Raw genomic sequence first — 15704 nt, 5'->3', positions numbered from 1 at the left:
ATGCTCTAATCTTCACCCAGACACTGACAGATTGAGGTTAATCAGAGTTCTGAGTTGATTCTGGTTTTCTCTCTGTCAGGTGGTGATTGAGGGTTTCTTTGAGCACAGCAACCGAGGACACATCTGGATAGACAACATCCACATGAGCTCCAGTACTGAGCTTGAACAGTGCACACGTAAGTCTCCTCACATCTGGACAGACAACATCCACATGAGCTTCCAGTACTGAGCTTGAACAGTGCACACGTTTGAGTAGAAAGGTGATTTAGAATCACACTCTAGTAGAGCCTGTGTGAGACTCGTCAGTCCAAATGTGAGCCTCAGACCTCGGCGAACAGGAGACCCAGGTTTCAATTCCCAGCAGTAACGTAAGGCCTATACGTCCCGCAGTTTACTGGTCTGTCTGACAAACAGCATAGGCCAGAATCACACCCTCTGACAAACAGCATAGGCCAGAATCACACCCTCTGATAACAGCATAGGCCAGAATCACACCCTCTGACAACAGCATAGGCCAGAATCACACCCTCTGACAAACAGCATAGGCCAGAATCACACCCTCTGACAACAGCATAGGCCAGAATCACACCCTCTGACAACATCATAGGCCAGAATCACACCCTCTGACAACAGCATAGGCCAGAATCACACCCTCTGACAACATCATAGGCCAGAATCACACCCTCTGACAACAGCATAGGCCAGAATCACACCCTCTGTTCCACCACATTTCAGACTCTCTCCCTCTTTACATAAGCTCTTATCCAGAGTGACTTATAGTAGTTAGTAGTTAGTTAGTAGTTAGTTAGTAGTTAGTTAGTTAGTTAGTAGTTAGTGTCTACATTTTTCATACTGTTTCAAACAGGTCACCCGTGGGAATCGAACCCACAACCTTGGCATTGCTGTACCAACAGATCCACCAAGAGACCTTTCTTTCGTCCTTCCTTTCTGGCTCTGCATCTCTCTCCATGGTCCCAAAGTCTCACACTGGAAAAAAAGGAGAAGGAAAATCGTATAAAGTTCTCGTTCACAAAAACATGAAAGTAGGCCACGCGCCAACATGGGCTGTCATTCTAATCTATATTTAATTACATCCCTTCTCCCTCTTCTCTCGTATTGGTAAACACAGCCTTCTACTGTCGTCAGAGGGAATTACTATACAGACTCCTTCCCTCTCAGGATACCCTCAACATTTAGGCCTAGACATTTAGGACTAGTCTGGCTCCTCTCCTTCATTTGACTCTCTCCTTCATGACTTTCAACAGTATAAAGAAGACTCACACTGTCTCCCATCTTGCAGCCAGCTGAGACGACTGGGAACATTCTTATCAATTAATGCAGTTCAGCTTTGCAACACAACGTCAGCCCAGTCAGTCCTGCCTGCCAAGAGAACCCAACTCCCCTGTTTCTGCTGCTGCTGCTCTGGTTAATTGTCTCAGCATTCCACCCATTCATTCCAGAGTTCCACCCGTTCTAAATAAGGCTTCTATGTTCCATCAGAGCTCCTCCCCTCCTCCTCCCCCCCCCCTCTCCCCTCAGCAGCCAATAAACAGCTGCAAATCACAGCCAAACTACTGGGGCAGTCACCTTCCTCTCTCCTCAGTCTCACCTTCCTCTCTCCTCTCAGTCTCACCTTCCTCTCTCCTCTCAGTCTCACCTTCCTCTCTCCTCAGTCTCACCTTCCTCTCTCCTCAGTCTCACCTTCCTCTCTCCTCAGTCTCACCTTCCTCTCTCCTCTCAGTCTCACCTTCCTCTCTCCTCTCAGTCTCACCTCCCTCTCTCCTCAGTCTCACCTTCCTCTCTCCTCATTCTCACCTTCCTCTCTCCTCAGTCTCATCTTCCTCTCTCCTCAGTCTCACCTTCCTCTCTCCTCTCAGTCTCACCTTCCTCTCTCCTCTCAGTCTCACCTTCCTCTCTCCTCTCAGTCTCACCTTCCTCTCTCCTCTCAGTCTCACCTTCCTCTCTCCTCTCAGTCTCACCTTCCTCTCTCCTCAGTCTCACCTTCCTCTCTCCTCTCAGTCTCACCTTCCTCTCTCCTCTCAGTCTCACCTTCCTCTCTCCTCTCAGTCTCACCTTCCTCTCTCCTCTCAGTCTCACCTTCCTCTCTCCTCTCTCCTCTCAGTCTCACCTTCCTCTCTCCTCTCAGTCTCACCTTCCTCTCTCCTCAGTCTCACCTTCCTCTCTCCTCAGTCTCACCTTCCTCTCTCCTCTCAGTCTCACCTTCCTCTCTCCTCTCAGTCTCACCTTCCTCTCTCCTCTCAGTCTCACCTTCCTCTCTCCTCAGTCTCACCTTCCTCTCTCCTCAGTCTCACCTTCCTCTCTCCTCTCAGTCCCACCTTCCTCTCTCCTCTCAGTCTCACCTTCCCCTCTCCTCTCAGTCTCACCTTCCTCTCTTCTCTCAGTCCCATCTTCCTCTCTCCTCTCAGTCTCACCTTCCTCTCTCCTCTCAGTCTCACCTTCCTCTCTCCTCTCAGTCTCACCTTCCTCTCTCCTCTCTCCTCTCAGTCTCACCTTCCTCTCTCCTCTCAGTCTCACCTTCCTCTCTCCTCTCAGTCCCACCTTCCTCTCTCCTCTCAGTCTCACCTTCCACTCTCCTCTCAGTCTCACCTTCCTCTCTCCTCTCAGTCTCACCTTCCTCTCTCCTCTCTCCTCTCAGTCTCACCTTCCTATCTCCTCTCAGTCCCACCTTCCTCTCTCCTCAGTCTCACCTTCCTCTCTCCTCAGTCTCACCTTCCTCTCTCCTCTCAGTCTCGTCTTCCTCTCTCCTCTCAGTCTCACCTTCCTCTCTCCTCTCAGTCTCACCTTCCTCTCTCCTCAGTCTCACCTTCCTCTCTCCTCTCAGTCTCACCTTCCTCTCTCCTCTCAGTCTCACCTTCCTCTCTCCTCAGTCTCACCTTCCTCTCTCCTCAGTCTCACCTTCCTCTCTCCTCTCAGTCTCACCTTCCTCTCTCCTCAGTCTCACCTTCCTCTCTCCTCAGTCTCACCTTCCTCTCTCCTCTCAGTCTCACCTTCCTCTCTCCTCAGTCTCACCTTCCTCTCTCCTCTCAGTCTCACCTTCCTCTCTCCTCTCAGTCTCACCTTCCTCTCTCCTCAGCCTCACCTTCCTCTCTCCTCTCAGTCTCACCTTCCTCTCTCCTCAGTCTCACCTTCCTCTCTCCTCAGTCTCACCTTCCTCTCTCCTCTCAGTCTCACCTTCCTCTCTCCTCTCAGTCTCACCTTCCTCTCTCCTCTCAGTCTCATCTTCCTCTCTCCTCTCAGTCTCACCTTCCTCTCTCCTCTCAGTCTCACCTTCCTCTCTCCTCAGTCTCACCTTCCTCTCTCCTCAGTCTCACCTTCCTCTCTCCTCTCAGTCTCACCTTCCTCTCTCCTCAGTCTCACCTTCCTCTCTCCTCTCAGTCTCACCTTCCTCTCTCCTCTCAGTCTCATCTTCCTCTCTCCTCTCAGTCTCACCTTCCTCTCTCCTCTCAGTCTCACCTTCCTCTCTCCTCTCAGTCTCACCTTCCTCTCTCCTCTCAGTCTCACCTTCCTCTCTCCTCAGTATCACCTTCCTCTCTCCTCTCAGTCTCACCTTCCACTCTCCTCTCAGTCTCACCTTCCTCTCTCCTCTCAGTCTCACCTTCCTCTCTCCTCTCTCCTCTCAGTCTCACCTTCCTCTCTCCTCTCAGTCCCACCTTCCTCTCTCCTCAGTCTCACCTTCCTCTCTCCTCAGTCTCACCTTCCTCTCTCCTCTCAGTCTCGTCTTCCTCTCTCCTCTCAGTCTCACCTTCCTCTCTCCTCTCAGTCTCACCTTCCTCTCTCCTCAGTCTCACCTTCCTCTCTCCTCTCAGTCTCACCTTCCTCTCTCCTCTCAGTCTCACCTTCCTCTCTCCTCAGTCTCACCTTCCTCTCTCCTCAGTCTCACCTTCCTCTCTCCTCTCAGTCTCACCTTCCTCTCTCCTCAGTCTCACCTTCCTCTCTCCTCAGTCTCACCTTCCTCTCTCCTCTCAGTCTCACCTTCCTCTCTCCTCAGTCTCACCTTCCTCTCTCCTCTCAGTCTCACCTTCCTCTCTCCTCTCAGTCTCACCTTCCTCTCTCCTCAGCCTCACCTTCCTCTCTCCTCTCAGTCTCACCTTCCTCTCTCCTCAGTCTCACCTTCCTCTCTCCTCAGTCTCACCTTCCTCTCTCCTCTCAGTCTCACCTTCCTCTCTCCTCTCAGTCTCACCTTCCTCTCTCCTCTCAGTCTCATCTTCCTCTCTCCTCTCAGTCTCACCTTCCTCTCTCCTCTCAGTCTCACCTTCCTCTCTCCTCAGTCTCACCTTCCTCTCTCCTCAGTCTCACCTTCCTTTCTCCTCTCAGTCTCACCTTCCTCTCTCCTCAGTCTCACCTTCCTCTCTCCTCTCAGTCTCACCTTCCTCTCTCCTCTCAGTCTCACCTTCCTCTCTCCTCTCAGTCTCACCTTCCTCTCTCCTCTCAGTCTCACCTTCCTCTCTCCTCTCAGTCTCACCTTCCTCTCTCCTCTCAGTCTCACCTTCCTCTCTCCTCAGTATCACCTTCCTCTCTCCTCTCAGTCTCACCTTCCTCTCTCCTCTCAGTCTCACCTTCCTCTCTCCTCAGTCTCACCTTCCTCTCTCCTCAGTCTCACCTTCCTCTCTCCTCTCAGTCTCACCTTCCTCTCTCCTCAGTCTCACCTTCCTCTCTCCTCAGTCTCACCTTCCTCTCTCCTCTCAGTCTCACCTTCCTCTCTCCTCAGTCTCACCTTCCTCTCTCCTCTCAGTCTCACCTTCCTCTCTCCTCTCAGTCTCACCTTCCTCTCTCCTCAGCCTCACCTTCCTATCTCCTCTCAGTCTCACCTTCCTCTCTCCTCAGTCTCACCTTCCTCTCTCCTCAGTCTCACCTTCCTCTCTCCTCAGTCTCACCTTCCTCTCTCCTCTCAGTCTCACCTTCCTCTCTCCTCTCAGTCTCACCTTCCTCTCTCCTATAAGTCTCACCTTCCTCTCTCCTCTCAGTCTCACCTTCCTCTCTCCTCTCAGTCTCACCTTCCTCTCTCCTCAGTCTCAACTTCCTCTCTCCTCAGTCTCACCTTCCTCTCTCCTCTCAGTCTCACCTTCCTCTCTCCTCAGTCTCACCTTCCTCTCTCCTCTCAGTCTCACCTTCCTCTCTCCTTTCAGTCTCACCTTCCTCTCTCCTCTCAGTCTCACCTTCCTCTCTCCTCTCAGTCTCACCTTCCTCTCTCCTCTCTCCTCTCAGTCTCACCTTCCTCTCTCCTCTCAGTCTCACCTTCCTCTCTCCTCAGTCTCACCTTCCTCTCTCCTCAGTCTCACCTTCCTCTCTCCTCTCAGTCTCACCTTCCTCTCTCCTCTCAGTCTCACCTTCCTCTCTCCTCTCAGTCTCACCTTCCTCTCTCCTCTCTCCTCTCAGTCTCACCTTCCTCTCTCCTCAGTCTCACCTTCCTCTCTCCTCAGTCTCACCTTCCTCTCTCCTCTCAGTCTCACCTTCCTCTCTCCTCTCAGTCTCACCTTCCTCTCTCATCAGTCTCACCTTCCTCTCTCCTCAGTCTCACCTTCCTCTCTCCTCAGTCTCACCTTCCTCTCTCCTCTCAGTCTCACCTTCCTCTCTCCTCTCAGTCCCACCTTCCTCTCTCCTCAGTCTCACCTTCCTCTCTCCTCTCAGTCCCACCTTCCTCTCTCCTCAGTCTCACCTTCCTCTCTCCTCTCAGTCTCACCTTCCTCTCTCCTCTCAGTCTCACCTTCCTCTCTCCTCTCAGTCCCACCTTCCTCTCTCCTCAGTCTCACCTTCCTCTCTCCTCTCAGTCCCACCTTCCTCTCTCCTCAGTCTCACCTTCCTCTCTCCTCTCAGTCTCACCTTCCTCTCTCCTCTCAGTCCCACCTTCCTCTCTCCTCAGTCTCACCTTCCTCTCTCCTCTCAGTCCCACCTTCCTCTCTCCTCAGTCTCACCTTCCTCTCTCCTCTCAGTCTCACCTTCCTCTCTCCTCTCAGTCTCACCTTCCTCTCTCCTCTCAGTCTCACCTTCCTCTCTCCTCTCAGTCTCACCTTCCTCTCTCCTCTCAGTCCCACCTTCCTCTCTCCTCTCAGTCTCACAGCCAAACTACTTGGGCAGTCACCTTCCCCTCTTAACGAGGCTTGGAGCCATTAGTTTAACCCCTTATAACTCTACCTAAAACATGACTGACACTCTAAGGAAGAATGACTGTCTGTCCTCTCCGTACCTGATTCCTATTGGGGCCAGTAACTGCCAACCAGAGAAAGGAATACATTCATAAATTGGCGTCCGATTTGAGTTTATTTTGTTGCTGTACCATATAATGTAGCCTACATTGTAGTAATATGCTGTAGTATGCTGATTAGAATGTCACTGCCTTTTTAATAAAATGAAGTCTTTCTCTTTCTTCCAGAACCCTTCGCTGCATTCCCTCCTGACATGACTGGTGAGTTGGCCTTGTTGTCTTTGACTACTTCCTGTTTCCTGTGCGAACGTTTGTCTACTTCCTGTATGAATATTTGTTGCTTCCTGCTCGTTGCTCTGCCCAGCTTGCAGGTACGACACTGGTCCATAGACACAAATTTACCTGATTATATTATGTGATTCTATTCCATTCCAAAGCATAGTCTTACACTAATGAACTATGCAGGTCCAAAACTGAATCTGAATCTTGTTTAAGGTATAATCAAGCAGAGGAGAAATGCTTCTGGTTTAGGTTTGTTGGTATTGAACTTGTTCCTGAGGCTGTATCATGGGAATCAGGAAGCTCCGGCACCAACATGATAAAGTTGCACCCCAGCATTATGATCGGAGCATGTGTCCCTGCGTGCATGTCAAGCATCCATTCTATATGTTCCCGTTCTGTTGTCACTACATATAAAAAGGTGAAAATAATCCTATAGAAACACCACACAGTAATGTTGTGAATTAGCCCACCCACCCCATATATGCAGTACTGTGAATTATTTGTTGTTCCATGATATCCGTGCACAAACTCAGAGAAAGGTAGTGCCATCATGTACATTAATACTGTGTCTGTGCTGGATGTCTAGGGTACGTCCACTGTATGTATATCCATGTAAACTAAAGTCTCAAAGCTCTTATAGTTAAGGTATACAGAATCAGTCCAAGCTGTAGCCATATGTTCTCCCTCCAGAGCCTACAGAATAGCGTTAGCCCCACTCCTTCATTCCTGATGTATCATCATCCCTCACTAGCATCACTGGTGCTGCCACCAGAATGGCACCCTATTCCCTATATAGTGCACTACTTTAGACCAGAGAATGGCATCCTATTCCCTATATAGTGCACTACTTTAGACCAGAGAATGGCACCCTATTCCCTATATAGTGCACTACTTTTGAACAGAGCCCACGGGGCAATAGGATGCCATTTGCGACGCAGCATGGGTCTGATTTCAACACCATACATGGAGTCTCTCTCAGCTGCTTACTCTATTATACTGTACTCTACTATACTCTACTATACTCTACTGAACACTACTATACTATACTCTACTGAACTCTACTATACTCTACTGAACACTACTATACTATACTATACTGAACTCTACTGTACTCTACTGAACTCTACTCTACTGAACTATACTCTACTCTACTAAACTTTACTCTACTCTACTGTACTCTACTGTACTCTACTGAAATGTACTATACTCTACTGAACACTACTATACTCTACTGAACACTACTATACTCTACTGAACACTACTCTACTATACTATACTGAACTCTACTGTACTCTACTGAACTCTACTCTACTGAACTCTACTCTACTGAACTATACTCTACTCTACTAAACTTTACTCTACTCTACTGTACTCTACTCTACTCTACTCAACTGTACTCTACTCTACTCTACTGAACTCTACTGTACTGTACTCTACTGAACTATACTCTACTGAACTCTACTCTACTCTACTATACTCTACTCTACTCTACTATACTATACTATACTCTACTCTACTCTACTGAACTCTACTGAATTTTACTGAACGCTACTGTACTCTACTCTACTGAACTCTACTCTACTCTACTGAACTCTACTGTACTCTACTCTCCTGTACTCTACTGAACTCTACTGAATGCTACTGTACTCTACTCTACTGTACTCTACTCTACTGAACTCTACTCTACTCTACTGAAATCTACTCTACTCTACTCTACTCTACTGTACAGTACTCTACTGAACTCTACTCTACTCTAATGTACTCTACTGTACTCTGTTGTGCTGTACTGTACTGTACTGTTCTCTACTCTACTCTACTCTACTCTACTCTACTCTACTCTACTCTACTCTACTCTACTCTACTCTACTCTACTCTACTATACTCTACTATACTATACTCTACTGAACACTACTCTACTATACTCTACTGTACTCTACTGTACTCTACTGTACTCTACTGTACTCTACTGAACTCTACTGTACTCTACTGAACTGTACTCTACTGAACACTACTCTACTCTACTATACTCTACCATACTCTACTCTACTCTACTCTACTCTACTCTACTCTACTCAACTCTACTTTACTGTACTCTACTGAACTCTACTCTATTCTAATGTACTCTGCTGTGCTGTACTGTACTGTTCTCTACTCTACTCTACTCTACTCTACTCTACTGAACTCTACTCTACTGAACTCTACTGTACTTTCCTCTACTCTACTTTACTGTTCTCTACTGTTCTCTACTCTACTCTACTCTACTCTACTGAACACTACACTATTCCCTATATAGTGCACTACTTTTGATTAGAGCCCACAGGGCAATAGGATGCCATTTGCGACGCAGCATGGGTCTGAATTCAGCACCATACATGGAGTCTCTATCTGCTGCTTACTCTATTATACTGTATTCTACTGTACTCTACTGAACACCACTCTACTATACTCTACTCTACTGTACTCTACTCTACTCTACTCTACTGAACTCTACTCTACTCTACTATACTATACTCAACTGTACTCTACTCTACTCTACTGAACTCTACTGTACTGTACTCTACTGAACTATACTCTACTGAACTCTACTCTACTCTACTATACTCTACTCTACTCTACTATACTATACTATACTCTACTCTACTCTACTGAATTTTACTGAACGCTACTGTACTCTACTCTACTGAACTCTACTCTACTCTACTGAACTCTACTGTACTATACTCTCCTGTACTCTACTGAACTCTACTGAATGCTACTGTACTCTACTCTACTGTACTCTACTCTACTGAACTCTACTCTACTCTACTGAACTCTACTCTACTCTACTCTACTCTACTGTACAGTACTCTACTGAACTCTACTCTACTCTAATGTACTCTACTGTACTCTGCTGTGCTGTACTGTACTGTACTGTTCTCTACTCTACTCTACTATACTCTACTATACTCTACTATACTCTACTATACTCTACTATACTATACTCTACTGAACACTACTCTACTATACTCTACTGTACTCTACTGTACTCTACTGTACTCTACTGAACTCTACTGTACTCTACTGAACTGTACTCTACTGAACACTACTCTACTCTACTCTACTATACTCTACCATACTCTACTCTACTCTACTCTACTCTACTCTACTCTACTCTACTATACTCTACTATACTCTACTATACTATACTCTACTGAACACTACTCTACTATACTCTACTGTACTCTACTGTACTCTACTGTACTCTACTGAACTCTACTGTACTCTACTGAACTGTACTCTACTGAACACTACTCTACTCTACTATACTCTACCATACTCTACTCTACTCTACTCTACTCTACTCTACTCTACTCAACTCTACTTTACTGTACTCTACTGAACTCTACTCTATTCTAATGTACTCTGCTGTGCTGTACTGTACTGTTCTCTACTCTACTCTACTCTACTCTACTCTACTGAACTCTACTCTACTGAACTCTACTGTACTTTCCTCTACTCTACTTTACTGTTCTCTACTGTTCTCTACTCTACTCTACTCTACTCTACTCTACTGAACACTACACTATTCCCTATATAGTGCACTACTTTTGATTAGAGCCCACAGGGCAATAGGATGCCATTTGCGACGCAGCATGGGTCTGAATTCAGCACCATACATGGAGTCTCTATCTGCTGCTTACTCTATTATACTGTATTCTACTGTACTCTACTGAACACCACTCTACTATACTCTACTCTACTGTACTCTACTCTACTCTACTCTACTGAACTCTACTCTACTCTACTCTACTCTACTCTACTCTACTCTACTCTACACTACTCTACTGAACTCTACTGAACTCTACTGTACTTTCTTCTACTCTACTCTACTGTACTCAACTGAACTGTACTCTACTCTACTCTACTGTACTCTACTCTACTGTACTGAACTCTACTCTACTGTACTCTACTCTACTGTACTGAACACTACTGTACTCTAATCTACTGAATTCTACTTACTCTACTGAACTGTACTCTACTCAACTGTACTCAACTGTACTCTACTGAACTCTACTCTACTCTACTGAACTCTACTCTACTCTACTCTACTGTACTCTACTCTACTGTACTCTACTGAACTCTACTCTACTGTACTATACTATACTATACTATACTATACTCTACCATACTCTACTTTACTCTACTTTACTCTACTTTACTCTACTCTGCTCTACTGCACTCTACTGAACTCTACTCTACTCTACTGTACTCTACTCTACTGAACACTACTCTACTGAACACTACTCTACTGAACACTACTCAACTGAACTCTACTGTACTCTACTCGACTGAACTCTACTTCACTGAACTCTACTGAACTCTACTCAACTCTACTCTACTGAACTCTACTGAACTCTACTCAACTCTACTCTACTGAACTCTACTGAACTCTACTCAACTGTACTCTACTGTACTCTAATATACTCGACTATACTCTACTATACGTTAATACACTCTACTCTACTATACTAGACTATACTCGACTATACTGTACTATACTCTGATATACTGTACTCTACTGTACTCTACTCTACTATACTTTACTGTACTCTACTCGACTGAACTCTACTTTACTGAACTCTACTGTACTCTACTCTACTCTACTATACTCTACTGTGCTCTACTGTACTCTACTCTACTATATTATTGTCTGCTCTACCTGAATGAAATGTGGAGTTGATCTCAGTCCAAACCTTAGGCTGCCTCCCAAATGGCACCCTATGAGCAATGGACTAAACTAACGCTATGTAGGGAGTAGGGTGCCATTTGGGAGTTAGTATTTTTTCCTTTCTCTCAAACAGCTCTGGAGGAGGAGGCAGACAGGTCTTACCAATATTATACTCTTGGGAGGGTAGAGTAGAGTAGAGTAGAGTAGAGTAGAGTAGAGTAGAGTAGAGGAGAGGAGAGGAGAGGAGAGTAGAGTAGAGTAGAGTAGAGGAGAGTAGAGTAGAGTAGAGTAGAGTAGAGTAGAGGAGAGGAGAGGAGAGTAGAGTAGAGTAGAGTAGAGTAGAGTAGAGTAGAGGAGAGTAGAGTAGAGTAGAGGAGAGGAGAGTAGAGTAGAGTAGAGTAGAGAAGAGTATAGGAGAGAGTAGAGTAGAGGAGGGTAGAGAGTAGAGTAGAGTAGAGTATAGTAGATCAGAGTAGAGTAGAGTAGAGTAGAGTAGAGTAGAGTAGAGTAGAGTAGAGTAGAGTAGAGTAGAGTAGAGTAGAGTAGAGTAGATGAGGGTAGAGGAGGGTAGAGTAGAGGAGATTGCTAGAGGAGATTGTTGTAGAAAACTGTCAGGATTTTGCTGGATTTTCTCTCTTGGATGGCTGTAGGTTTAGTCACAAATGGTACCCTATTACTTTTGGCCAACAGGGCTCGGGTCAAAAGCAGTGCATTCCATAGGGAACTGGGTGCAATTTGGGATGCATCCTCTGTGCTACTTTGTGGTGGGTGGGTGAGTGAGAGATGGACGCTCTGGACCTGTGTGTTTGGCTGTCGGGGTGTTGGGGTGGTTTCTATGGAGATGGTTGGCTGTCGGGGTGTTGGGGTGGTTTCTATGGAGATGTTTGGCTTGAGGCAGACGAGACTGGCAGACAACCATGCATGTAAGAAAACAGAACGGGGGAAAAACCCTGTCTGAAAATGACCACTCAGAATTAACTCCCAGAACGATCTTCCTCCTCTCTCTCCCAGTAGAGCTAACTATCCCCCTCCTCTCTCTCCCAGTAGAGCTAACTATCCCCCTCCTCTCTCTCCCAGTAGAGCTAACTATCCCCCTCCTCTCTCTCCCAGTAGAGCTAACTATCCCCCTCCTCTCTCTCCCAGTAGAGCTAACTATCCCCCTCCTCTCTTTCTAGTCTTTCAGTTAGGCAGACAGCAGAGGTGAGCAGAGGTCAAATATGGTCCTGGAAATCTGGCTCTCTAAGGTGGACAATCTTAGATTCAAACAGCACACTATCTCCCTCTCAGACTAGAGCTTTCAAATCAAACCTATGATCTATGATAACACCTGAAAGACCTCAAATCAAAGCTATGAACAATGATAAAACCTGAAAGATCTCAACTCAAAGCTATGGTGTACGATAACACCTGAAAGACCTACAATCAAAGCTATGAAAACATCTGAAAGACCTCAAATCAAAGCTATAATGTATGATAACACCTGAAAGACCTCAAATCAAAGCTATGAAAACATCTGAAAGACCTCAAAACAAAGCTATGATGTATGATAACACCTGAAAGACCTCAAATCAAAGCTATGAAAACACCTGAAAGACCTCAAATTAAAGCTATGATAACACCTGAAAGACCTCAAATCAAAGCTATGATCTATTATAACACCTGAAAGACCTCAAAACATAGCTATGATCTATGATATCACCTGAAAGACCTCAAATTAAAGCTATGATCTGTGATAAAACCTGTAAGACCTCAAATCAAAGCTATGATAAAAGCTAAAAGACCTCAAATCAAAGCTATGATCGGTGATAAAACCTGTAAGACCTCAAATCAAAGCTATGATAAAAGCTGAAAGACCTCAAATCAAAGCTATGATCAATGATGACACCTGAAAGACCTCAAATCGAAGCAATGATAACATCTGAAAGACCTAAAATCAAGCTATGATCTATGATAACACCTGAAAGACCTCAAATCAAAGCTATGATAACACCTGAAAGACCTCAAATTAAAGCTATGATAACACCTGAAAGACCTCAAATCAAAGCTATGATAACACCTGAAAGACCTCAAATCAAAGCTATGATAACACCTGAAAGACCTCAAATCAAAGCTATGATAACACCTGAAAGACCTCAAATTAAAGCCATGATCTATTATAACACCTGAAAGACCTCAAAGCAAAGCTATGAAAACATCTGAAAGACCTCAAAACAAAGCTATGATGTATGATAACACCTGAAAGACCTCAAATCAAAGCTATGATAACACCTGAAAGACCTAAAATTAAAGCTATGATAACACCTGAAAGACCTCAAATCAAAGCTATGATAACACCTGAAAGACCTCAAATTAAAGCTATGATCTATTATAACACCCGAAAGACCTCAAAACATAGCTATGATCTATGATATCACCTGAAAGACCTCAAATTAAAGCTATGATCTGTGATAAAACCTGTAAGACCTCAAATCAAAGCTATGATAAAAGCTGAAAGACCTCAAATCAAAGCTATGATCAATGATGACACCTGAAAGACCTCAAATCGAAGCAATGATAACATCTGAAAGACCTAAAATCAAGCTATGATTTATGATAACACCTGAAAGACCTCAAATCAAAGCTATGATAGTACCTGAAAGACCTCAAATTAAAGCTATGATAACACCTGAAAGACCTCAAATCAAAGCGATGATAACACCTGAAAGACCTCAAATCAAAGCTATGATAACACCTGAAAGACCTCAAATTAAAGCTATGATCTATTATAACACCTGAAGACCTCAAATCATAGCTATGATCTATGATATCACCTGAAAGACCTCAAATTAAAGCTATGATCTGTGATAAAACCTGTAAGACCTCAAATCAAAGCTATGATAAAAGCTGAAAGACCTAAAATCAAAGCTATGATCAATGATGACACCTGAAAGACCTCAAATCGAAGCAATGATAACATCTGTAAGACCTAAAATCAAGCTATGATCTATGATAATACCTGAAAGACCTCAAATCGAAGCAATGATAACATCTGAAAGACCTAAAATCAAGCTATGATATATGATAACACCTGAAAGACCTCAAATCAAAGCTATGATAACACCTGAAAGACCTCAAATTAAAGCTATGATAACACCTGAAAGACCTCAAATCAAAGCTATGATAACACCTGAAAGACCTCAAATTAAAGCTATGATCTATTATAACACCTGAAAGACCTCAAATCAAAGCTATGAAAACATCTGAAAGACCTCAAAACAAAGCTATGATGTATGATAACACCTGAAAGACCTCAAATCAAAGCTATGATAACACCTGAAAGATCTCAAATTAAAGCTATGATAACACCTGAAAGACCTCAAATCAAAGCTATGATAACACCTGAAAGACCTCAAATTAAAGCTATGATCTATTATAACACCTGAAAGACCTCAAATCATAGCTATGATCTATGATATCACCTGAAAGACCTCAAATTAAAGCTATGATCTGTGATAAAACCTGTAAGACCTCAAATCAAAGCTATGATAAAAGCGGAAAGACCTCAAATCAAAGCTATGATCAATGATGACACCTGAAATACCTCAAATCGAAGCAATGATAACATCTGAAAGACCTAAAATCAAGCTATGATCTATGATAACACCTGAAAGACCTCAAATCAAAGCTATGATCAATGATAACACCTGAAAGACCTCAAATCAAAGCGATGATCAATGATAACACCTGAAAGACCTCAAATCTAAGCTATGATCTATGATAACAACTGAAAGACCTAAAATCAAGCTATGATCTATGATAACACCTGAAAGACCTCAAATCAAAGCTATGATCAATGATAACACCTGAAAGACCTCAAATCAAAGCTACGATCAATGATAACACCTGAAAGACCTCAAATCTAAGCTATGATCTATGATAATACCAGAAACACCTCAAATCAAAGCTATGATAACACCTGAAAGACCTCAAATCAAAGCTATGATCAATGATAACACCTGAAAGACCTCAAATCTAAGCTATGATCTATGATAATACCAGAAAGACCTCAAATCATAGCTATGATAACACCTGAAAGACCTCAAATCAAAGCTATGAAAACACCTGAAAGACCTCAAATTAAAGCTATGATAACACCTGAAAGACCTCAAATCAAAGCTATGATCTATTATAACACCTGAAAGACCTCAAAACATAGCTATGATCTATGATATCACCTGAAAGACCTCAAATTAAAGCTATGATCTGTGATAAAACCTGTAAGACCTCAAATCAAAGCTATGATAAAAGCTAAAAAACCTCAAATCAAAGCTATGATCGGTGATAAAACCTGTAAGACCTCAAATCAAAGCTATGATAAAAGCTGAAAGACCTCAAATCAAAGCTATGATCAATGATGACACCTGAAAGACCTCAAATCGAAGCAATGATAACATCTGAAAGACCTAAAATCAAGCTATGATCTATGATAACACCTGAAAGACCTCAAATCAAAGCTATGATAACACCTGAAAGACCTCAAATTAAAGCTATAATAACACCTGAAAGACCTCA

General features: G+C 44.0%; 1 protein-coding gene across 1 annotated transcript in view; it reads left to right on the top strand.

Annotated features, from left to right (window-relative positions):
* The window catches only part of LOC311128781 (neuropilin-2-like), a gene marked incomplete at its 5' end in the record, with an annotated part of 39522 nt that overhangs the window by 5718 nt on the left and 18100 nt on the right, over positions 1–15704 (top strand). Inside the window, 2 exons of the mRNA XM_084161023.1 lie at positions 80–176; positions 6392–6424. Of these exons, the coding sequence (XP_084017149.1) occupies positions 80–176; positions 6392–6424 (130 nt within the window). The remainder of the gene's footprint in view (positions 1–79; positions 177–6391; positions 6425–15704) is intronic.

This window comes from Coregonus lavaretus (assembly GCF_964263955.1).
Source record: "Coregonus lavaretus genome assembly, chromosome: 5".
In the NCBI taxonomy this organism is placed as follows: domain Eukaryota; kingdom Metazoa; phylum Chordata; class Actinopteri; order Salmoniformes; family Salmonidae; genus Coregonus; species Coregonus lavaretus.
The sequence above is the reverse complement of the archived record's forward strand: the minus strand, read 5'-3'. Positions and strand labels throughout refer to the sequence as shown.